The following is a 25,384-nucleotide window of genomic DNA, read 5'->3' on the forward strand; positions in this document are numbered from 1 at the left end:
GCAAAGGAAACCAGCATGGGTCTCTTGGCAAACTATGTGTAAACCTAACCATATGGGTGGTATGGGCTTCCGTGATATTTAGTTGCTCAATCTAGCCTTGCTGGCGAGACAGGCATGGAGGCTTCTCCAAGATCCAGGCTCGCTAAGTGCAAGGATTCTCAAGGCTCGATATTATCCTCATTGCAGTATTCTGGAAGCGGAAGGCGGCTCCCATCCGTCACAAGTGTGGCGATCAATCTTGGAGGGAAGGGATATTCTCTCTTTGGGTCTGATAAAGTGCATTGGATCGGGCACATCGACGAGTATTTGGCATGATAACTGGTTACCACGTGACTTCAAATTAAGGCTGTTGTGTGCACGATCAGAAAACCCACCCCAAGCAGTAGCTGAGTTGATTGATCAAGCTACAAGAACATGGAACAGACAAACCCTTCAAGAGTGCCCTATTGCCCCGGATGTCGAAGTGATCCTCAACATACCACTTAGCACGCGTGTACAGCCAGATTTTTGGGCATGGCACTATGAAAAACGCGGGTTGTTCTCTGTCCGCTCGGCATACAGAATGATTAGTGCAATCAAGCATCAGCGGGAGGATTGGTTGGAACATCGTGCTGGTCACTCGAATATTTCTGCAGATAAAAAGTCCTGGACACAGCTGTGGAAAGTAAAAATACCGTCGAAGGTCAGAGTTTTTGTGTGGAGACCTTGCCCAAATGTCGCTGCCTACAGAATTTGTGAGACACAAGAGGAACACGGCGACCTCCCCGGTGAGCTCCATCTGTAACTCGGCAGTTGATACCGTATGGCCCGCTGTGTTTGGGCGTTGAGCGATGAAACCATACTGGAACATGTTCTATCAAATACCAGTGATGATGCGAGGGTGTGGCTCTTCTAGTTATTCCAGTCTATGAACCAACAGGACTTAGCTCGGATTCTCATTACCATGTGGTCCATATGGTGGGCAAGAAGGCGAGCAATCCATGATAATGAATTCCAGAGTCCACTCTCAACCATGGGGTTTATCAATCGATATCTGGAGGACCTGGAAATAGCTGCTGCCATTAGACCAAGGACGACAGCTTCAGGAACATCAGTGAAAGTTAGACAGTGGATTCCCCTGAGGATGATGCGGCAAAACTTAATGCTGATGCAGGGCTTGCTCGCCGAGGCGACAGAGGCGTTGCGGCGGCCATATGTAGGAATAAGAATGGACAATACCTGAGAGCGTCGGCGATGGTGGTTGACGGTCTCGTGGATGTACCAAGTCTGGAAGCTCTTGCTTGCAATGAAGCGCTTGCGTTGGCAGCGGATCTTAACCTTTCACAAGTGATCATAGCGTCGGACTGTTTGGAGGTAGTCACAAACATCAACAAAACAGCGTTGACCTCTTATGCACCTGTTCTGGAAGAGATTAAGGCTGTGTTTGGTTGCAAAGTTTTTTTGAAGTATTTCAAAAATACTACAGTATTTTAAAATACTATGGTTTTAAATACTTTGAGGTGTTTGGCTCTAGTTAAAATTGCAGTATTATAAACTGCAGTATCCACAAAACTGTAGTATTTTTGCAGTATTAAAAAAAGAGGTTGGGACCTCTTTTTAAAAAACTGAGAAACACAACAAAGGCCTCGTCTTTGTGGTGGCCTATGACAACGATGTATACTTTGATTGCCAAACATGCCATTGTTTCCACAATACTTTAAAGAATTGTTGTTTTCATAAACTACAGTATTCATTGTCGTTGGTATAAAAAACTGTAGTATCGGAATACTAAGGTTTTACAAAAACATTGCTTCCAAACGGAGTGAGTTTGTTAAGTGCAGTTTTCGTTTTGAGAATAGGGAGGCAAATTATGAAGCACATGTTGTTGCTAAGTTTGCTTCATCACTCCCTATAGGTCGCCATTTGTGGCTAGGGATCCCCCAGATATCATTTGTATTCCTTTGGTTTTGAACAATGAATAAACCCTAGTTTCACCTAAAAAAATTTCTCAACGAAAATAAAGCAGCCGGCACAATTTTGCCAATATGCATGCTATGAGTCTGTAATTTGCATAGACAGGCCGCACGCATACCTCAGAAGAGAGATTGATTTAGTCGGCGGTGGAAAAAAGCAAAACAAGGATTATCACTTTTTTTTTGCGGGGAACAAGGATTATCGCTCATCAGTACTTAAACTCAATCTAACGGTTATAATCGGTCGACTGGGATTTCTGTAATTCACAATCACAGACCGAGAACAAGCAAAGCCCCAAGAATGCTTGCATAATATTGTTTTCTAGTAACAGGATAATCTTGTTGTCCTGTCTTGGTAGCTACACCAACCCCGTCTGCGTCTTCATCAAGCATTAACTAACTTATCAATGGTCTATTTCAACAAGTTATGAGGGTGGTCATGTGCAGTGCAGTGCAGTGCAGTGATGAAGAGGATAGGGACGACGAAAATTCTTCGCAATCATGAAGAGGATGCATGACAGGCGAAGCTTCTTCTGGCCAGCCGCCGCGCTCCAGAATTCAACGGCCGAGACTAGTGCAGGCTTAAATTGTTCCATAAAATGGCGGCACTCGGCGCCTCGGCTCATTCATCCAGCCATGTCCACGCTGAGAGCGCGGTGTGCGACGGCCATCCTGGCCGTCGTCCTGGCGGCGGCCGCGGTTGCGCCGGCCACGGCCGAGCAGTGCGGCTCGCAAGCCGGCGGCGCCAGGTGCGCCGACTGCCTGTGCTGCAGCCAGTTCGGGTTCTGCGGCACCACCTCCGACTACTGCGGCCCCCGCTGCCAGAGCCAGTGCAGTGGCTGCGGCGGCGGAGGCGGCAGCGGGGTGGCGTCCATCGTGTCCAGGGACCTCTTCGAGCGGTTCCTGCTCCATCGCAACGACGCGGCGTGCCTGGCCCGCGGGTTCTACACCTACGACGCCTTCTTGGCCGCCGCCGGCGCGTTCCCGGCCTTCGGCACCACCGGGGACCTGGACACGCGGAAGCGGGAGGTGGCGGCCTTCTTCGGCCAGACCTCTCACGAGACCACCGGCGGGTGGCCCACCGCGCCCGACGGCCCCTTCTCATGGGGCTACTGCTTCAAGCAGGAGCAGGGCTCGCCGCCGAGCTACTGCGACCAGAGCGCCGACTGGCCGTGCGCACCCGGCAAGCAGTACTATGGCCGCGGCCCCATCCAGCTCACCCAGTAAGCAACCACAAAACTCTCTTCATGTAGTTCTTTCCTAACTCAAAATTTTCCGAGCTTCAACCAAGTGTACATGAAAAATTACCAACATCTGTGATAGTACCGTCAGCTTAATTAGATCAATGATAAAGTATATTTTCATATGATATTGTTTGGATTTTGGTAAAAAAAATGTGAAAAATGTAGTGTCTTTAATGACCTGTTTTGTTTCATGATGGATTGATCCAGCAACTACAACTACGGACCGGCGGGCCGCGCGATCGGGGTGGACCTGCTGAACAACCCGGACCTGGTGGCTACGGACCCGACGGTGGCGTTCAAGACAGCGATATGGTTCTGGATGACGACGCAGTCCAACAAGCCGTCGTGCCATGACGTGATCACGGGGCCGTGGACTCCGACGGGAAAGGGATAGCGCGGCCGGACGGGTGCCCGGGTATGGTGTCATCACCAACGTCATCAACGGCGGGATCGAATGCGGCAAGGGGCAGAACGACAAGGTGGCCGACCGGATCGGGTTCTACAAGCGCTATTGCGACATCTTCGGCATCGGCTACGGGAATAACCTCGACTGCTACAACCAATTGTCGTTCAACATTGGGCTCGCGGCGCAGTGAGATAGTGAGACTATGGGTCCTTGATCTATGCATGTGTGGATGTGATCACGCATAAATAAATAATCTTGGTAAGTACTTTATGAGCAAAATAAATGAAATGACAGCAAGATTGCATATGATCTTGACTGTCGCATGCAGTGACTGTAGCATGCGGTTACGGTTGGAGCAGCTCCTCGCTGCTTGCAGAAATAAACTTTTTCAGTCCAGGCAGGCAGGCATCCACAGAGGAACACAAAAACTTTCTTTAGGCTTTACAGCGGTTCAGCAATCAAGAATATTATGTGAAGGGCGTGTCAGTAGTACACCTTTAGTATCTCCGAATTTGAAGAAGATCACATCCCAAAGTCTGAATTTGATCAACTAAGGCAGATTTAGTTCATTTCACATTCGTACCAGTTTCACTTCTCATATCCGAGGTGTTAGACTTGGACCAACTAAGTTCTAGCCAAATGTTGGCAATGTCAAGACTTGTCAAATATTAACAAGGCAACTCGGTGACCGTCAATTAGCCTGGCATATGCCAATTTTTGGCACCAAACCAATTATGCTTCAAGTGACACGTATAAAGCGACATTGATCAACACTCGGACAAAACATCTTAAAACTCTCCCCTTTTTCTTCAGAATTCGACCACGCGCAGATAGATGAAACGCAAAATGCATCTTCGGGCGTGAAGCTTGTTGTTAATGGAGCGGCGTGTCAGTAAATTTAGATCCGAGTTGGATGAAAGGCAGGTTAAGTAATCGTAAATTTGAAACGCAGGCAGGTCAAGTAATCACGGCTTTCAGTGCTCACATCTCACCGTAAATTTGAAACACGGTGTTTGACATCTCACCGTAAATTTGAAACACAGTGTTGACATCTCACCAAGGAAGAGTGTTTCAGACCAAATTATCATCTTCTTCAGATCAGACACAATTCTCCCTTTCAGAAACAAATTCAATGTAGAAGGCGCTAACATACAACGCACAAAAACTTTCTTCAGACTAACACCAAATTTTATCAGAGGCGGTTCCAAAGCATCGGAAAAGAAGGCAAAGCATTTTTCAGACTTAAAACCCCCAAAAAAACACGAAGAGACTCAATCAAGAACGACACTGACACACAAAAGTTACTCAGAGCACAAAAGTTTCAGACTCAAACCCGTCTCTTTCTCTGGGAACAGACTCTCTGATATCATACATCGCCAAAAGACACACTCAAACAAGAACGACACTGACTACCAGACTCACTTCACATGGACACGCAGCGACCCCTAGGACTCACTCTCACTCACCCATGGACACACACGACACCGCTCATCTTCTTCTCCTCCTGGTTGGAATGAAATGAGATTCTTCTTCAGTCCACCTCCTCCATCTTGCTCTCCTCGCCGCCCTCCTCCTCCAGCGCGGGCATGTCGGCGTCCTCCTCCTCGGCATCCTGGTCATCGATGTTGAGCCCGAGCTTGAGCATGCGGTGGATCCTGGCGGCGAAGGTGTTGGGGTCGTCCAGGCTGAACCCGGAGGTGAGCAGCGCCGTCTCGAAGAGCAGCATCACCAGGTCCTTGACGCTCTTGTCGTTCCTGTCGGCGTCAGCGCGCTTGCGGAGCTCCTCCATGATGCCGTTCTCCGGGTTGATCTCCATCGTCTTCTTGGAGGACATGTATGCGCCCATGCTGCTGTCCCGCAGCGCCTGCGCCTTCATGATCCGCTCCATGTTGGCCGTCCACCCGTACTCGCCGGTCACCAGGCAGCACGGCGAGTCCACGATGCGGTCGGATACGACCACCTTCTCCACCTTGTCGCCCAGGATGTCCTTGATGGTCTTGCAGAGGCCCTCGAACGCCGCCTTTTTTTCTTCCCTGCGCTTCTTCTCTTCTTCGGTTTCCTCGTCGAGCTTGAGCCCCTCCTTGGTGGCGGACACCAGCTTCTTGCCGTCGTACTCCTTGAGCTGCCCGACGGCGTACTCGTCGATGGCGTCCACCATGAAGAGCACCTCGTAGCCGCGCTTCTTGAGGCGCTCCAGGAAGGGCGAGTTCTCCACGGCCTTGCGGCTCTCGCCGGTGATGTAGTAGATGTCCTTCTGCCCCTCCTTCATCCGGGTGACGTAGTCCTTGAGGCTGGTGAGCTCGTCGCCGCTCTTTGTCGAGTGATACCGGAGCAGGTCGGCGAGCTTGGCGCGGTTCTGCGAGTCCTCGTGCACGCCCAGCTTGAGGTTCTTGGAGAATGCCTCGTAGAACTTTGCGTAGTCCTCCTTATTTTCCGCGATCTCGAAGAAGAGCTCGATGCACTTCTTGACGAGGTTCTTGCGGATGACCTTGAGGATCTTGTTCTGCTGCAGCGTCTCGCGGGAGATGTTGAGGGGGAGGTCGTCCGAGTCGACGACGCCCTTGACGAAGCCCAGCCACTCCGGGATGAGCTCCTCGCAGTTGTCCATGATGAAGACGCGGCGCACGTAGAGCTTGATGTTGTTCATCTTCTTGCGGGTGTCGAAGAGGTCGAAGGGGGCGCGGCGGGGCACGAAGAGCACCGCCTTGAACTCCAGCTGCCCCTCCACCGAGAAGTGCTTCACGGCCAGGTGATCCTCCCAGTCGTTGGTGATGCTCTTGTAGAAGGACGCGTACTCCTCCTTGCTGATCTCCTCCGGCTTGCGCAGCCAGATGGGCTTCTGCTTGTTGATCTGCGCCCACTCGTGGCTCACCTCCTTCACCTTCTTCTTCTTCTTCTCGTCTTTCTTTTCGGAGTCGTCGTCGACCTCCTCGACCTCGCCCTCCTTCTTTTCTGCAGAATCATCGTCTTCGTCGTCGCTGATCTCCTTCTCGGTGGTCTTCTCGGTCCAGAGGTAGATGGGGTAGCTGATGAACTCCGAGTGCTTCTTGACGAGGTCCTTGAGGCGGCGCTCCTCCAGGTACTCGAGCTGGTCGTCCTTGAGGAAGAGCGTGATCTTGGTGCCCCGGCCGAGCCGCTCACCCTCCGTGTCGAGGGTGACGGTGAAGGAGCCGCCGGCCTGCGACTCCCACACGTACTGCTCGTCGTCGTTGTGCTTGGTGGTGACCACGACCTTGTCGGCGACGAGGTAGGCCGAGTAGAAGCCGACCCCGAACTGGCCGATCATGCTCACGTCCGCGCCCGCCTGCAGCGCCTCCATGAACTCTTTGGTGCCGGAGCGCGCGATGGTGCCCAGGTTGTTCACAAGGTCTGCAAACAATTTTGGTTCCCGTCAGAAATTCAGGCGTACAGGGATTCAGCAACGGTTGCACGTCAAAATTCAGCGCCCGCCCATGTGAAGGGAGCTCAGTCCGAAATCTAGTAGGCAAAACGAATATTCAGTCTGAAACCCTGAATTAATTCTCTACTAGAAATTCAGACATTCAGGGAGTCCTACGATGGCACATGTAGGAAATTCAGCTGTCATCCATGATTGAGAGAGTAAAGATAGATAGATACCTGACTTTGTCATGCCGACGCCGCTGTCGATGATGGAGAGCGTCTTGGTGGCCTTGTCGGGGACGAGGCGGATGAAGAGCTCCGGCTGCGCGTCCAGCTTGCTCTTGTCCGTCAGGCTCTCGAACCGGATCTTGTCAAGCGCCTGCAAGCCAAGCAGAGCATCATTCGCGTGTGAGCAAATCAAGCAACCAATCAATCATCTCTGACTCTGACGACGAACGAGCAAACAAGGCAGAGAGAGAAGCAGATGGAACAGAGGAGGAAGGAAGGAAGGAAGAGAGGAACGTACATCAGATGAGTTGGAGATGAGCTCGCGGAGGAAGATCTCCTTGTTGGAGTAGAAGGTGTTGATGATGAGCGAGAGCAGCTGGTTGATCTCCGCCTGGAACGCGAACGTCTCCGCCTCCGCCGCGCCGCCGCCCATCTGCACGTCCGTCGCCATGGCCTCTCGCCGGAAGATTGATTGGGTTGGGGGCGGGTGGGTTCCTCGCTGCGTGCAATGCGGTGGTGATTCGCTCGCTGCGGTGCTCGCTTGTCGCGCTGAGAGAAGAGATTTGGGGACAGTCAGACAGATTGACGAACAGGTGGCGCGCGGGAGGATTTATACCCCGGAGGTGGGATCGATCGGGGCCTTCGCAGGTGCTCTGGCGCCTTCCACGGATTGCGGGCGGCGCATTCGCGGGGGTTCCCGAAGGTTCTTGGGGCTCCGTTGGTGCGCGGCCTGGCCTAGCGGCGGTGTCCCGAAGCTTCTACCTGCACCTACATAGTACAATGGGCCTCAGAAGAAACGGGAAGCTATATCTCGCTTGTGCGCACGCCTCCACCGCCCGCGTATGGCCCGGCCCAGGAATGAATGCCCCAACCAGAAAGCAAATCGAGATTGTGTGGGTGCTCGCTCAAGTTCGACACCATCAAAAACCACCATTGGCCCTCAGAAATAAAAATGGTTGGATGGACGCCCGGGCGTTGAGAAGGCAGGGCGCTTTTGGACGCGGAGAGCACAATGTCAAAGAGAACTCGGCAAATGAGCTCGCGTTTCTATTGGGAATTCCTTCATTTCTCTCTGTTTTCTCCGTGAACATCTTGTAAAGTACACGGGTAACTCCTGTTAAACATAAGAGATGCATTTTCTAAGTGCATGCGGACCATTCTAATACGCGGTAAACATGTTTTCATACATGACAAGCATTACTTAAATTCACAAACAAAAAAGTTGAAGACATGATGAACGCATTATAAGTCGACGGTGAACATTTTTAACACACCATTTAAATACATTCTTCAAGACAATATGAACATTTTTAATAATGATGACATGAACATTTTTTACGTCAACACCTTTGTAAATTATTGTTTGTGATGTTCATCAATTTTTTTTAAAAAAAGACGAATCAGTGTTCGTCAATTTTTTTAAAAAAAATGTTCGTCTTGTTGTTCGTCAATTTCAATAAAAACACGAATTAGTATTCGTGAATTTTTTAACAAATGTTCGTCTTGTTGTTCATCAATTTCAATAAAAACACGAATTAGTGTTCGTGAATTTTTAAAAAATGTTCGTGTTGTTGTTAATCAATTTCAATAAAAATGTGAACTAGTGTTCATATATTTTTTTAAATGTTCATGAATTTCAAAAATTGTTCCCACATTTCAATAATACTTCGTTGGTTCAAAACTATTCACCAATTCAAAAACTATTCATGAACTCAGAAAAATGTTCATGCATTTGAAAAAAAAATGTTCATCAAACAAAAAAGTGTTCATGGTTTTCAAAAAGTGTACCCAAATTTCAGAAAACGTTCGCTGATTCAAAGAATATTTCTGAGTTCAAAAAAATGTTTGCAACTTCAAAAAAACATTCACGAATTTGTAAAAAAGTTCATGAATTCAAAAGAATGTTCACAATTTTAAAAAAATGTTCGTCAATTAGTAAACAATGTTTAGGAATTTGAAAAAATGTTTATGATTTGAAAAGAAATCTTAAAGAATTTGAAAATATGCTCATGATTTCAAAACAAATGTTCAAGATTCCCAAAAAATGTTCAGAGATTTGAAAGATGTTCATGATAAAGAAGAAGAAAATAGTAAAAGAAGAGGAACCAAAAAGGAAAAAAGAACAAGAAACATAAAAGTAAAAACAAACAGAAATAAAAAAACAAAACAAAAAACAAAGAAAAAAAACCCCAAAAAACCAGCTAACCTTCCCAAACCCAATGAGGAATACACCTAAATTGGGCCGGCCCAAATGCTGATCGATCTCGCTAAAGGGGGTGCACTCTGGGTCGCTCACGGGCGACCTGCCTGCCAAATAGGAAACTATGCTTCTACTATGACCGGCAGGAACAAAGATGACCCTGTCTACTGTGCGATTCATGAGTGACAAGGGTTGCTGGCCCAAGCCCGAGGCAAACATTGCTCAGGTAGACCCGGCCCAAGCCCGGACAGACATTGCTCAGGTGGTACTGGGCTGGAGAGTGCAAAATTGTGCGATCACCTGCAAGGGTCTCTACGGGCCTGTTCTGAAGTCATCTAGCTCCAAGCTTCACAAACTTCACAAATAAAATCGGGCCAACGTAGGGGCTCCGAGAAGCTGACTTCTCGAACCTAGGCCCGATGGTAGTGCAAAAACGTAGAGCAGCGTTGGCCCAGCTCCACCGAAACTGAAAGCTGGAGTTTGCCCAAATTACGCTGGTATGCCGCCGCCTAACTTACTGATTCGTTCCCCTCCCCAAAAACCTATGAGCGACATCTCCTCTAGTCCTTCCGCTCTAGTTGCTAACCCTACCACCGCCTCGCGCCCCCGCCACCGCGTGCGCCGCCGCTCAGTCCCTGGCCGGCGCTCCTTCCCGGCGATAGATCGAGCCGTTTGAGGCCAATCCCGACCGGTTCTCGTCAACACTGCCCGAAGGGGGCAACCACAAGACCATGACCTAAGCACCGACGCCATTGAAGTCGTGCTCAACTCGCAGAAGTCCACCTCACCTTTGGCCTCGACATGGGCTGCCTCCAGCTGGCCCAACACGCCCGAACAGGCCACAACTCGCCCAGGTAGGCTACAACACTGAGAGAAGCTGGAATCAGAGCCGAACAAGATTGGAATCGCTGGCTGGAGCAAGAAGCCACGATGAGAAGCTGGTTTTCTGGGGACGCGGAGTTTCTGCTCCCAGGCTCATTTGCATCCCCTCTCAGAAAAAAAATTCAAAACAAATGCTAAAAAAATTCAAAAAATACTAATTGTTTGGGTGGTAGATAATTTAATGCGTGAGGTTCGCACCAAATTTCAACTCATTTAAACATCTGAGCAGCTCTCGGCAAAAAAAAAAATCGGGGTCCGTAAAAATGTTTACTGTTCACGCACTGTTCTGACTCGATTTATCTTTTTTGCCGAGAGCTGCCAAAATGTTCAAATGAGTTGAAACTTAGAGCAGACTTCACGCATCAAATTATCTACCACCCAAAAAAAATTGGATTTTTTTGAATTTTTTAGTATTTATTTTGAAAAAAAAATCTGAGCGGGAGCATATGATCCTGGGCACTAATACGTCTCCAACGTATCTTCTTTTCCAAGCACTTTTGCCCTTGTTTTGGACTCTAACTTGCATGATTTGAATGAAACTAACCCGGACTGACGCTGTTTTCAGCAGAACTACCATGATGTTGTTTTATGTGTAGAAAAGAAAAGTTCTCGGAATGTCCTGAAAATCCACACAGGCACTTTTTGGAATTAATAAGAATTTTGGCGAAAAATTAATGCCAGGGGGCCCACAGCCTGTCCACGAGACAGGGGGGCGCCCCCCTAGGGCGCGGCCTCCTATCTCGTGGGCCCCCTGGACCTCCACCGGCCTCAACTCCAACTCCATATATTCCGTCTCGGGGAGAAAAAAAATCAAGGAGAGAAAGTTTCATCACGTTTTATGATACGGAGCCGCCGTCAAGCCCTAATCTCTCTCGGGAGGGCTAATCTGGAGTCCGTTCGGGGCTCCGGAGAGGGGGATTCGTCGCCGTCATCATCATCAACCATCCTCCATCACCAATTTCATGATGCTCACCGCCGTGCGTGAGTAATTCCATCGTAGGCTTGCTGGACGGTGATGGGTTGGATGAGATTTACCATGTAATCAAGTTAGTTTTGTTAGGGTTTGATCCCTAGTATCCACTATGTTCTGAGATTGATGTTGCTATGACTTTGCTATGCTTAATGCTTGTCACTAGTGCCCGAATGCCATGATTTCAGATCTGAACCTATTATGTTTTCATGAATATATGTGTGTTCTTGATCCTATCTTGCAAGTCTATAGTCACCTATTATGTGTTATGATCCGACAACCCCGAAGTGACAATAATCGGGATACTTCTCGGTGATGACCGTAGTTTGAGGAGTTCATGTATTCACTAAGTGCTAATGCTTTGTTCCGATTCTCTATTAAAAGGAGGCCTTAATATCCCTTAGTTTCCACTAGGGCCCCGCTGCCACGGGAGGGTAGGACAAAAGATGTCATGCAGTTCTTTTCCATAAGCACGTATGACTATATACGGAATACATGCCTACATTATATTGATGAATTGGAGCTAGTTCTGTGTCATCCTATGTTATAGCTATTACATGATGAATCGCATCCGACATAATTATCCATCACTGATCCAATGCCTACGAGCTTTTCACATCTTGTGCTTCGCTTATTTACTTTTATGTTGCTATTGTTACAATCACTACAAAACCCCAAAACATCACTTTTGCTACTGTTGCATTTATTATCATACTACCTTGCTATTAAATACTTTGCTGCAGATACTAAGTTATCCAGGTGTGGTTGAATTGACAACTTAACTGCTAATACTCAATAATATTCTTTGGCTTCCCTTGTGTCCAATCAATAAATTTGGGTTGAATACTTTACCCTCGAAAGCTGTTGCGATCCCCTACACTTGTGGGTTATCAAGACTAATTTCTAGCGCCGTTGCCGGGGAGCATAGCTCTATTCCCTGAGTCACTTGGGATTTATATCTGTTGATCACTATGAGGAACTTGAAAGATGAAAGAACCAAGATTTTGCCCTCAACTACGAGGGGAGGTAAGGAACTGCCATCTAGCTCTGCACTAGATTCTCCTTCCGTTATTAGTAAGTTTGCGACACCTAAACCTGCTATGGCTATGAATTCTGATATGTCGCATGTTATTGATGATGCCACTTCTGCTATGCATGATACTTATTGTGAAACTACTTCTGTGCGTGATACTACCGTGCCATTAGGTGAATTTCTTGGTGAACAACTTGCTAGGGCTAGAGAGAATGAAATTATTGAAGATGCTATTATTGATGATAGTGATGATGAAAGTTCTCCCCTGATTATGAATTACCTGTTGTTCCTGAGGGTTATGTTATGGAAGAGGAAGCTGCTAGAGCTATCTTTGCTTGTAGAGATAGATATGATCTTAAAAAGTTATTAGCTAAATGGAAGCAGCAATCTCTTAATGCTAGAATGAAACCTGACCCTGCTTTTGCTACTTCACATATCTGTGTTACTGATAAGGATTATGAATTCTCTGTTGATCCTGAGATTATTACTTTGGTTGAATCTGATCCTTTTTATGGCCTTGAATCTGAAACTGTTGTGGCACACCTTACCAAGTTGAATGATATAGCCACCCTGTTTACTAATGATGATAAATCTCACTATTATTACATCCTTAAGATATTTCCTTTCTTATTAAAGGGTGATGCTAAGACTTGGTATAATTCTCTTGCTCCTGGTTGTGTGCGTAGTCCCCAGGATATGATTTATTACTTCTCTGCTAAATATTTCCCTGCTCATAAGAAACAAGCTGCCTTGCGGGGAATATATAATTTTGTGCAAATCGAAGAAGAGAGTCTCCCACAAGCTTGGGGGAGGCTTCTCCGATTACTTAATGCTTTGCCTGACCATCCTCTTAAGAAAAATGAAATACTTGATATCTTCTATAATGGACTAACCGATGCTTCCAAGGACTACTTGGATAGTTGTGCTGGTTGTGTTTTCAGGCAAAGAACAGTCGACGAAGCTGAATTACTATTGAATAATATGTTGACTAATGAAAATAATTGGACTCTTCCTGAGGCAATTCCTGAACCAATTGAGCCAACTCCTGAGCCTATTCCCAAACCCACTCCAAAGAAGAGAGGTGTTTTATTTCTCAGTCCTGAAGATATGCAAGAGGCAAAGAAATCAATGAAATAAAAAGATATAAAAGCTGAAGATGTTAAGAATTTACCACCTATTGAAGAAATACATGGTCTTAATATACCACCTGTTGAAGAACCACATTGTCTTGATAACCCGACACATGTAGTAAAGGTAAATTCTCTCTATAGATATGATAAAGTTGAAATTCCCTCTACTAAATTTCATAGCCCATGCTTAGATGAATTTGATGACTTTATGGCTAGACAAGAAAGTTTATTTGCTTATGTTGGTAGAGAATTAAAGAATAACGCTTTCGAGATAGGACGCGTGAGCAATCATATGGCTAGAGCTAAAGGTGAACTTAAACTCATTAGCAAATATGCTTCTATGGTTGCTAGTCAAGCTGAGCAATTACTTAAGGCTCAAAATGATTTGCTTGATGAATTAAATAATAAACCTGACTTTGCTGTTAGAGTGGCTACTAGAACTGGTAGAATGACTCAGGAACCTTTGTATCCTGAAGGCCACCCTAAGAGAATCGAACAAGATTCTCAGAGAAACAATTTAGAGGCACCTAGTTCTTCTAAAAAGAAGAAGAAGAAAAACGATAGAATTTTGCATGCTTCTAGTGAACCTGTTATAGACACACCTGAGAATCCTAATGATATCTCTGTTTCTGATACTGAAACACAATCAGGTGATGAACATGAACCTAGTGATAATGTTAATGATAATGTTCATGATGATGCTCAACCTAGCAAAAACAATGAAGTAGAGGTTGAACCTGCTGTTGATCTTGATAACCCACAATCAAAGAATCAACATTATGATAAGAGAGATTTTTTTGCTAGGAAGCACGGTAGATAAAGAGAACCATGGGTTCAGAAACCCATGCCCTTTCCTCCTAAACCATTCAAGACAAAGGATGATGAGGATTTTGAGCGCTTCGCTGAAATGATTAGACCTATCTTCTTACGTATGCGCTTAACTGATATGCTTAAAGTAAACCCTTATGCTAAATATATGAAGGATATCATTACAAACAAAAGAAAGATACCGGAAGCTGAAATTTCCACCATGCTTGCTAATTACACTTTTAAGGGTGGAATACCAAAGAAACTTGGAGATCCGGGGGTACCAACTATACCATGCTCCAATTAAAGAAATTATGTTAGAACTGCTTTATGTGATCTTGGAGCCGGTGTTAATGTTATGCCTCTCTCTTTATATCGTAGACTTGAATTGAATAAGTTGACACCTACTGAAATATATTTGCAAATGGCTGATAAATCAACTGTCATATCTGTCAGTATTTGTGAGGATATGCCTGCTGTGGTTGCAAATGTCACTATCTTAACGGACTTTGTTATTCTTGATATTCCCGAGGACGATAGTATGTAGATTATCCTTGGTAGACCCTTTTTAAATACTGCAGGGGTTGTTATTGATTGCAACAGAGGCAATGTCACTTTTCATATTAATGGTAATGAGCATCCGGTACACTTTTCGAGGAAACAATCTCAAATTCATAGCATCAATTCTATTGGAAAAAGTCCAACTATCATTATTGGAGATTTTGAATTTCCTCTTCCCATTGTCAAGAAAAAATATGATATTCTTATTATTGGGGATGTTCATATCCCCGTTGAGGTAACTTAGTGTTATTCGAATTTTCTCCGGTTCCGTGCTATTCGGAATGAGTTTGTTAACAAGAGTTGATCAACCTTGTTAGTGGATCCATTTTGATGATCATGATATGGATGAAACTAGAAGGCACAACCTTCTATACCCTCCTTTTACTTTCTGTTATTTAGAATAAATAAAGCAAAAATAGTATTATCCGTCTGTTTCCTGAATTATCCGTGCAATAAAAAATATCCCAAAACTAAAAGTGCTCCAAATGCCCTGCAAATTTAGTATGATTTTTATGGAATATTTGAGGATTTTAGGCACTGAAATCACTGCAGGAGGGGCAAGCACCAGACCACGAGAGTGGAGGGCGCGCCCACCTTCCCTGGGCGCGCCCCCCTGTCTCGTGGGCCCCTAGTGGCCCCCTCCACTTATGCCAGCACACACACACACACACTCTATCTTCTTCCCAAAAAAATCCTCATCCATCTCAAGCACGAGTTCTAGCTTATTTTGCTGCGATTTTCGATCTCCTTGCTCAAAGCTCCATTCACAAAACTGCTTTGGGAGATTGTTGCTTGGTATGTGACTCCTCCATTAATCCAATTAGTTTTTGTTCTAGTGCTTTATTCATTGCAAATTTTTACTGCATAGGTGACCATGTTCTTGAGCTTGCATGTTAAATTTATGAGGTCCCAAGTAATTCTAATGCATGATATAGGCCCAGTTCTTTTGCCAGAATCTGGGGATTCTCCCAGAATCCGACCCCTACCCAGCTTCTCCCAGAATCTTTGAGCCTCATTTGTTTTACAATCCTATCTAGTTAGGGCCTAATCAGATAGGATTTTAAAACAAATAGGGCTGAAAGATTTTGGGAGAAGCTGGGTAGGGGTCGGATTCTGGCAAAAGAACTGGGCCATAGGCTCTAGGCACTTGTAGGAGTAGTTGCTACCAATCTTGTTTAGTTTTATTCACTTTTATTTTGAAGTTACTAAAATTTCAGAAATTTTCAGAAAATGTTAAGGAGACTTTTGAGGGGCTCTTCTAGCCAAGGCTCTCAGGAAAAACAAGCTAAAGAGAAGGAAAAGGCCAAGTATAATCTTCCTCGCATAGTGGAAGTATGGCCGTGTGAATGGCCATGCGATAATTTCTTAAGAGAAGCTAGAATTTATGAAGATTTTTATTCTTTGATCGAGAATGCAGGCCTCAACGATTTCCTCCACGACCGGATCGATCAGTATCTCTTACTCACCAATACCTTCGTATAAAACTTTTATTATTATCCTAAGAAGTCACCGCCTTCAGTATCATTTCATTTATATGATGAATTCAGGGAAATGTCTTTACGTAATTTTTGCGCGGTATGTAGGATACCCTTCGAATGGAAATTAGAGGAACCACATCGTAAAGATGTGGATGGCTTTGTTAACATTATCACTGTAGGGGATCTAAAGAAGGGTTCCGATGCGAGAATCTCTAGCATACACTTTCCTGTTTTACGCTACTTTGCCATATTTGCTAGCAGATGCTTGATTGGTCGTGGAAATAGTGGAAACTTCAATGTTCCTGATATTATCATTCTTCATCATGCCTTGTTTGAAGATAATAGTTTTAGTATGGGTGCCGTCATTGCTAAACGGCTAAGCCTGAATCGTACAAAAGGCCCGATTTTGAGGTATCTATGCTTCACGTCTTGTTAGACATTTTGAGATACCTATTAGGCACCATGAGAAAGAGGAGAAAAAATTGCCTCCTTACATTCTAGATTACGAGAGCATGGTAGCACATGAGTACATTGTTGACAACAAAGATAAGATGCTCTTGTATAACCTGAGATTTAATAAGAAACACAATGAGACTATTATTTTGCCTGCACCTCTGTGATACGTCTCCAACGTATCTATAATTTTTGATTGTTCCATGCTATTATATTATCTGTTTTGAATGATTATGTGCTTTCTTATACACTTTTATATCACTTTTGGGACTAACCTATTAACCGGAGACCCAGCCCATATTGCTGTTTTATTGCCTGTTTCAGTATTTCGAAGAAAAGGAATATCAAACGGAGTCCAAACGGAATGAAACCTTCGATAACATGTTTTTTTGAAAGAATATCATCCTGGAGACGTGAAGTTCAAGTCAGAAGATACTCGAGGACTCCACGAGATAGGAGGGCGCGCCCCCCCTGTAGGGCACGCCCCCTGTCTCATGGGCCCCTCGAGCACCTCCCGACCGACTTCTTTCACCTATATAGTCCCACGTACCCTAAAAACAGCCAGGGAGAAGATAGATCTGGAGTTCCGCCGCCGCAAGCCTCTATAGCTACCAAAAACCTTTCGGGAGCCCGTTCCGGCACCCTGCCGGAGGGGGGAACCCATCACCGGTGGCCATCTTCATCATCTCGGCGCTCTCCATGACGAGGAGGGAGTAGTTCACCCTCGGGGCTGAGGGTATGTACCAGTAGCTATGTGTTTGATCTCTCTCTCGTGTTCTCTCTCGTGTTCCCTCTATGGCACGATCTTGATGTATCCCGAGATTTGCTATTATAGTTGGATCTTATGATGTTTCTCCCCCTCTACTCTCTTGTGATGAATTGAGTTTCCCCTTTGAAGTTATCTTATCGGATTGAATCTTTTATGAGAACACTTGATGTATGTCTTGCCATGCTTATCTGTGGTGACAATGGGATATCATGTGCCACTTGATGTATGTTTTGGTGACCAACTTGCGGGTTCCGCCCATGAACCTATGCATAGGGGTTGGCACACGTTCTTGACTCTCCGGTAGAAACTTTGGGGCACTCTTTGAAGTACTTTGTGTTGGTTGGATGAATCTGAGATTGTGTGATGCATATCATATAATCATGCCCACGGATACTTGAGGTGACAATGGAGTATCTAGGTGACATTAGGGTTTTTGTTGATTTGTGTCTTAAGGTGTTGTTGTGGTACGAACTCTTTTATAGATCGATCCGAAAGAATAACTTTGAGGTGGTTTCGTACCCTACCATAATCTCTACGTTTGTTCTCCGCTATTACTGGCTTTGGAGTGACTCTTTATTGCATGTTGATGGCCTTTTATATGATCTATCTATGTTATTATTGTTGAGAGAACTTGCACTAGTGAAAGTATGAACCCTAGGCCTTGTTTCCTATCATTGCAATACCGTTTACGCTCACTTTTATCGCTCACTACCTTGTTGTTTTTTATAATTTCAGATTACAAAAACCTATATCTACTATCTATTTTGCACTTGTATCTTCATCTCTTCGCCGAACTAGTGCACCTATACAATTTACCATTGTATTGGGTGTGTTGGGGACACAAGAGACTCTTTGTTATTTGGTTGCAGGGTTGCTTGAGAGAGACTATCTTCCTCCTACGCCTCCTATGGATTGATAAACCTTAGGTCATCCACTTGAGAGAAATTTGCTACTGTCCTACAAACCTGTGCACTTGCAGGCCCAACAACGTCTACAAGAAGAAGGTTGTGTAGTAGACATCACTCTGTTATTTGATTTGATTGCAGATAATTTTCTTGTCACGCCGGAAGCAGTATACGCTCATCAAGGCCAAGCATCCACTCCAGAACCTGAGCCTGAGCCGGAACTTGCACTGGATCCTTACTGTGCATCATCCTACCAGTGGGACCCGGAGATGGCCAGCTAGTGGTATCCTCATTACACCTCTCAGTACACCGGGGAGAGTAGCCGTGGTCCTTGGCAATAGACCAACTTAGGCCAAAAGCCTAAGCTTGGGAGAGTACGTATTTCTCACTGACTTTAAATTCATATTCACACACTATTCTAGTTGTCGGTGCTCATACTTTTTCATTGTATTATTCATGCTAGTTTAATTTTTTTTCTACCTTTCTTCTTGTGAGTTTGATAAACCTTAAGAAAAACCAAAAAAAATTAGTTAGTTTAATTTCAATGCTTGTAGTAGAAATTAAAATGAAAACCCAAAAAGATTTCTCGTTCTTCTTCTTACTTGTTGGGAGCTTTCCCGTGTAAATAGTTTTATTTTCTTTTCTTTCCTTTGGGGGTTGAGAGTAGAAGACCATATTGAAAATGTTTAGTGGCTCTCATATGCATGATTGTTTATTTAACTTAGAGCCCATATTACTTTGTCTTTTCTCTTGGGTTGAATGCTTGCAGATTCCAGCTTAGTCCAATGCACGTGCACTATTATTATTATACACATTATTCGGTCGTGCAAGTGAAAGGCAATAATGACGATATATGATGGACTAATTGAGATGAGAGAAGCCGGTATGAACTCGACCTCTCTTGTTTTTGTAAATATGATGAGTTCATCGTTCCTGATTTAACTTGTTATGAAGTAAACATATTTGCAATGACATTTAGAGATTATAGTTGCTTGTGCCATGCTTGATTAGCTATGAGTTATAATGGTTTACCTTGCGTGCCAACATGCTACTAGAATGATTATGATGTGGTATGATGGGATGGTATCCTCCTTTGAATGAATTGAGTGACTCGACTTGGCACATGTTCACGCATGTAATTGAAACAAATCAACATAGCCTTCATGATATTTATGTTCATGGTGGATTATATCCTACTCATGCTTGTGCCCGGTGTGAATTAATTTTAATGCATGTTCATGACTGTTGTCGCTCTCTCACACTAGTGCAGAACCGGGCAATAGCACTGGTTCGTAAGGCCCTTTAGTGCCGGTTCCATAACCGGCACTAAAGTGTGGGCACTAAAGGCCCCCCCCCCTTTAGTACCGGTTTAGCACGAACCGGTGCTAAAGGGCAACCACGTGGCACGAGCCAGCTCCGGAGGCCTGGAGCCCTTTAGTACCGGTTGGTAATACCAACCGGTACTATAAGGTTTGGGGGGGGGGTTTAGTTTTATGATTTCTTTTTCATTTAATTTTGTGTTTCCATTTTAATTCTTTTTCGTTTGCTGGTATTTTATGATACTACACATTGTACACGTTATGCATATATATATATAATAGAATTTCTAGTAGAACCAATTATGCATATATATATCATCAATGTCTCACAAACCACCATATTAATTAATTCACACATACACACATGTATAGCTATATACAATTTCTCCTACATATGCATGTTGCCTTCGGAGCCAGTGGCATTAGCCTAATTGGTGCCTTCGGAGCACGATGACAATTGGAAGTGGTTTTCATGGGGGCGGTAGCGGGTAATAGTATTCTCCTTTCGGATTTATGACTTGGTCGAGCAAAAATCTCGCTATTTCCTATTGAAGTGCTTCTACGCGCTCCGTTTCTAGGAGCTTCTCCCGCACCTCTCTGAACTGTTAAGAAGGAGATCAATATGCATGTGTATTAGTTGTGTGACTAGATATCAATAATGGTGTAAAAATTGTGAATAGTGTTCTGACAAGCGTACCCATTCCTGTCTTTGAGATCTGCTCCTTTCGGATGCCATCATGCGAATGTTCTTGCAAACGCAGAATGCACACAGATCAGTCCCCTGCGCCTGCTTCAGGGCCTTTACGAGAATGGAATTTGATCAGATAATAATTAATCAAGCATGATAATTAAAGAGATGGCAGCTAGCTAGCTAGCTAGTACTACTTAATTACTTACCTTGGGTCGAAACCATTGAAGCTTTTTTTTCCATTCGCCATCCGTGACGCTGATGAACCTTGCCCAAGCCCTGCCCGCCGACAAAGAAAATGAATAAAGGGGTTATTAAATAGTTCATATCATGAAATGACGAACTAAATAGACCGAGATATATAATTAATAATGATTGAAATTACCTGTTGACTATCCCAAACAAAATGTTATAGTCAGTTTTAACTTTGAGTAGTGAGTCCAGTATTTCAACTGGTCCGGCGTCAACTTTAATGATACACAAGACCCAGTGAAATCTGCATGCACACACATTTGCATATCTTAATTAAGCGGGCATATATAAGCAAAAACATGTAGCTAGATAGTAGGCAAAAACAGAGAATTTGTAGTACAAGACAGTGCGACTCACTAGAAGTTGTAAGGAAGTAGTATATCTTCATTGTATTTGAGGCGCTTCAAGAACTCTAGCATGTTGTCCTCTACGTCCTTTTGATGATGTGGATTTATCCGCCATGTGTATTCATTAATGGTGTTTGGGTCAATGAACCCAATGCCAAAGCGTCCACCTTTTCTCATTTCATACATCTTCATCATGCATAATACCACAGAAAAGAATATAGTGAGGATAATTACAGGTAATGATTGATCAAAAGGATCACTACAGCTAGCTTGAGACTTAAATTACAGAAAGAAATCACTTACAGACAATAGCAACTGACGATAGATTTGTCGAGTGCGTCTTGATTGTATAACTGAAACAGTTCAAAATACTCAACGGACAGAGCTTTCTCATGGAAGTAATGCTCCTCCTTACATTCACCATGAGGGACAATCGATCTGAAATCTTGGTAATGTTCATGTACCATTGATGCAATTCATACATTCTCATTGGGAGGTTCTTGACCTTGTCTGGCTCGACCAAAGGTTGGCCCCGGACATATTTCCGTTTTATTTCATCCTCTCTAAGCACAGGCATGGGCTCGATCTCGAGGAGTTATCCAACAGTGATGTTGAGAACTTCAGCCTGCATTATATGGTCCTTGGTTATTACCACATTGCCCACCTCGGGAACGTAAACTGTTTGCCCACAATAATATTGGGCGCGCGTACTATCATGTGTTGTTGGCACAACAAGCGAGGGGATTGATTGCGCCGCCTGTTCTCCCAGCTGGGGAATGGTTTTCCCGCATTTTTTGACAGCTGCTTGTTGTTTGCTCGATCCCGAGCTCGCCTCCTTACGTAGACGTGCTCGATTTAACTTCCTGATGTGGCGCTCATAGTCTGTGTCAACAGGCTTGGGAGCTGGTGGTTGAGCCATACGAATGAAGTGGTCAATCATTTCCTCAGGCACTTTCTCCCTTGGCGGCGGTGGCGGTTTCGGTGCAAAATAGGCTTCCACCTCGGCCTTCGATATGGCTGCGTTTTCCTCCTCGGACTTGTCATAAGGCCTCTGCGGAAGAGGTGTGAGGCTTGGACCATATTTATATCGCTTGCCTCCACCTGTACTTCCTGTACTACCTCGACTCGTACCGCTACGCACCATAGCTGCGGGGTGTCTCTTCTGCGATTGCTGAGGCGGCGAAGACGGCTGACGGGGCTAAGTTGGATGAGGAGGAGTGGCCTGAAGCTGTGCCGGACTTGGAGGAGTGGCCTGAGGTTGTGCCGGACTTGGAGGAGGAGTGGACGTCTGACGCTGTGGCGGACTTGGAGGAGGAGGAGTGTCCTGACACTTTGCCGGACTTGGAGGAGGAGTGGCCTGACACTTTGCCGGACTTGGTGGACTTGCAGGAGCGGGAGTCTGCTGACTCGGTGGCGGACTTCGATGAGGAGTCGGCTGACGCGGTGTCGGTGGCCTTCGAAAGATGATGCAATCCTTTTTTCCATAGGACGATACGATGTTTGGCCTCTCCGAGAAAGCGCTCGTCGTCACCTCCAGGAATGTCAAGCTGTAGCTCCGAATATGGTGGGTCCACCACCTCATCAACCAAGACACAAGCATAGCCCGCTAGAATCGAGTTGCAATGGAAGGTTGCCTCGGGGGGATTTGTAAAAGCAACGGCGTCCTCCACCTTCATGGATATGTTCGTTATTTTGACGTGTAGCTCGCAGTTAGTGTTCTCCGTGATGTCATCCACGGGGTATCTACCCAGCATTGTATCGTCCGGGGCGGAACCCACGCTGCTTCTCGGCATGGATGGCGCGGTGCTATCCAATGCTGGATCATCCGCTAGCTGCTGCAGCTGTTGAGACCCCCTTTGCTGGGTAAGTGAGTCGATCTGCTCCTGCTGCCGCTGGAATTTGACTGTCAATTCCGCTTGACTTGCTTCTAGGCCTTGAAGGCGTTCATAGTCCCGCTTCCTCTGCTCCTCCTCCATCTTCCTCTTCTTCTCCTCCACAATCTTCTTTCTCGCACGGGTTCTGTAGTCGGTGTTCCAGTCTGAAAACCCCTCATACCATGGAATAGCGCCCTTGCCTCGTGTTCTTCCCGGGTGTTCAGGATTTCCCAGGGCACACGTAAGCTCGTCATTCTCTCTGTTGGGCTGGAACACCCCCGATCGTGCCTCTTCTATTGCAACAAGTATCGCATCGTCGGCTCCCTTCAGACTTGCCTTCGTCGAAACATTGCCTATCTTCGGGTCCAACTCCCCCCCATGCGCATAGAACCAAGTCCTGCACCTGGGGGGCCAGCTCTTAGTAACCGGAGTGACACCTGCATCCTCCATCTCTTTATCAGACTTATCCCACTTAGGCATTGCCACCGCATAGCCACCTGGCCCCAGCTTATGGAACTTATCCTTTTTTTCGGTATTCTTCTTGTTTATTCTCGACCGTTCCTTAGCTAATTCCGAATCCTTGAATTTCACGAAATCGTCCCAATGAGCACGTTGGTTCTCTAGTGTTCCCTCGAATACTAGAGTCTTCCTTCCTCCCTTGACGTACTTGTCCCATTCACGATTCTTGTGGTTCTTGAATGCAACTGCCATCTTCCTAAGAGCAGCGTCCTTGACTTTTTGCACATCTGCTTTTGTGAAATGATCTGGTAGGGTGAAATGTTCCATGAGAGTATCCCAAAGCAGATCTTTTTGATTCTTGTCGACAAAAGTAACATCTGGACGTGGCTTTGCTGGCTCTCTCCATTCTTGAAGTTTGATCGGGAGTTGGTCCTTCACAAGAACTCCGCACTGACGAACGAACTTGTCCGCAATCTTCTTAGGCGCTAATGGTTCGCCATTAGGTCTGACTGCCTCGATATTGTACTTTACGCCCTCCTTCAACTTTTTGTTCGGGCCTCGTTTCGTCCTTTTGCCTGAAGATTTGCTCGATCCAGATGGCTGAAAGAACAAAGATTGATTCGTTAATATATCTTCAAGTCATTTAAAACATGTGATGATCACCAGATGTCTGCTTATATAAATATACCTCGCTGGTCTTTGTTGTTTCAGGATCAACATGTTCTTCGTCATCGTCATAATCGTAGTTCATGACTTCATCAATTCGGTCGTCGCGATTGAATATCATATCACCCTCTCCGGTGTTGTTTAGAAATTCGGAGCCGTCATAATCTTCTTCTCCATTCTGATCATCATCTGGCCCGCGTATCATATCGAACATGGTCTGTTCTCCCTCTCTGTCGGTATTGTATGCCATAGCTTTTATTTAACTAATCAAAAGAAATATAAAACAATTTAGTATTCAAATTACATCGTCTCGAATAATAGATATAATCTCGAATACATTGTCTAGAATAATAGATATAATCTCGAATATATCATCTCGAATAATATATAATATTAAATAGTACATCACTGGCTAGGTAGCTAATTAAAGATCGAATACTACAGAAGAATCTAGGACACTCGCGGTTCCTGCGGCGCGGGCGGTGGACACCCAAAGAGAAGGAACCCTCACAGGATCATAGCTGAAGTGAGATCCCTGAAGAAACTGCCAGGTATTGGAGAACCTGTCGCCTTCTAACGCAACCATGTAGCGATGGACGTGCTTGTCCTCCTCCCTGACACGGCGACGTACCACCTCCGGCGGGGCCGGGTCACTCCGCACCGAAACTGGCACACGCGAACGCCACCAAACGAGATCAGAGTCGACGACGGGACCCGGGCCGGGTTCCTCATCAAGCGGCGCGCCCCTCCAGGCAGCACCTTCCAGTGCCAGCCCGGCGGAGCCCAGTCCCAGACATGGGTCAGCCGGACGTCGTCGCGGACGGGTCGACGGCGAGGATGTGGGCCGGGCATCGTCGAGAACAAATACTAGCTATATGCCCGCAAAAAGTAACATTTTTTTAATGATTGGATTTTGATAACTAAAATTTCTAACATTTCTATATAACACTAATTATGCTATCATTGCATATGTCAAAAATCTATATACTATTTCATACTAATTAAGCATCTAACACTAAAAACAGAAAACACAACTTCTATACATCCATTAAAAAGCTGAAAAACAATATTATATAAAAAAAATCCATACTAATTAAACACTAATTATATCCATCTAACATGCATTCATACATATATAATAGTGAAAAAATAATAATCTAAACTAATTAAACATACATAATACGTATATACTAATATATACATGCATTAATTCATACATATGTACGTGTGTGTGTGTGTGTGTGTGTTCATCATGCTTGTGTGTGTGTATGGGCTCGGGGAGGGGCGGCGCCCATGGTGGCCGCCGGGGGCGAGGGAGAGGGGTTAGAGGGGGAGAGCTCACAGCGGGGCGACGGCGACGGCGAGGCGACGGTCGGGGGC

General features: G+C 45.3%; 1 protein-coding gene and 1 pseudogene across 1 annotated transcript; one reads left to right on the top strand and one right to left on the bottom strand.

Annotated features, from left to right (window-relative positions):
* Window positions 1–2,468: 2,468 nt before the first annotated feature.
* Window positions 2,469–3,998, top strand: LOC119361853 (annotated as a pseudogene).
* An 882-nt stretch (window positions 3,999–4,880) lies between these two features.
* On the bottom strand, window positions 4,881–7,789 carry LOC119361852 (heat shock protein 83). The gene is made up of 3 exons (XM_037627006.1): window positions 7,510–7,789; window positions 7,221–7,362; window positions 4,881–6,971 (listed from the first exon to the last, which is right to left on the bottom strand). The coding sequence occupies exons 1-3, from the start codon at window positions 7,660–7,662 to the stop codon at window positions 5,134–5,136; spliced, it is 2,133 nt and encodes a 710-aa protein (XP_037482903.1). The 5' UTR covers window positions 7,663–7,789; the 3' UTR covers window positions 4,881–5,133.
* Between the last annotated feature and the right edge of the window lie 17,595 nt (window positions 7,790–25,384).

Source organism: Triticum dicoccoides, chromosome 2B, assembly GCF_002162155.2.
Source record: "Triticum dicoccoides isolate Atlit2015 ecotype Zavitan chromosome 2B, WEW_v2.0, whole genome shotgun sequence".
Taxonomy (NCBI): domain Eukaryota; kingdom Viridiplantae; phylum Streptophyta; class Magnoliopsida; order Poales; family Poaceae; genus Triticum; species Triticum dicoccoides.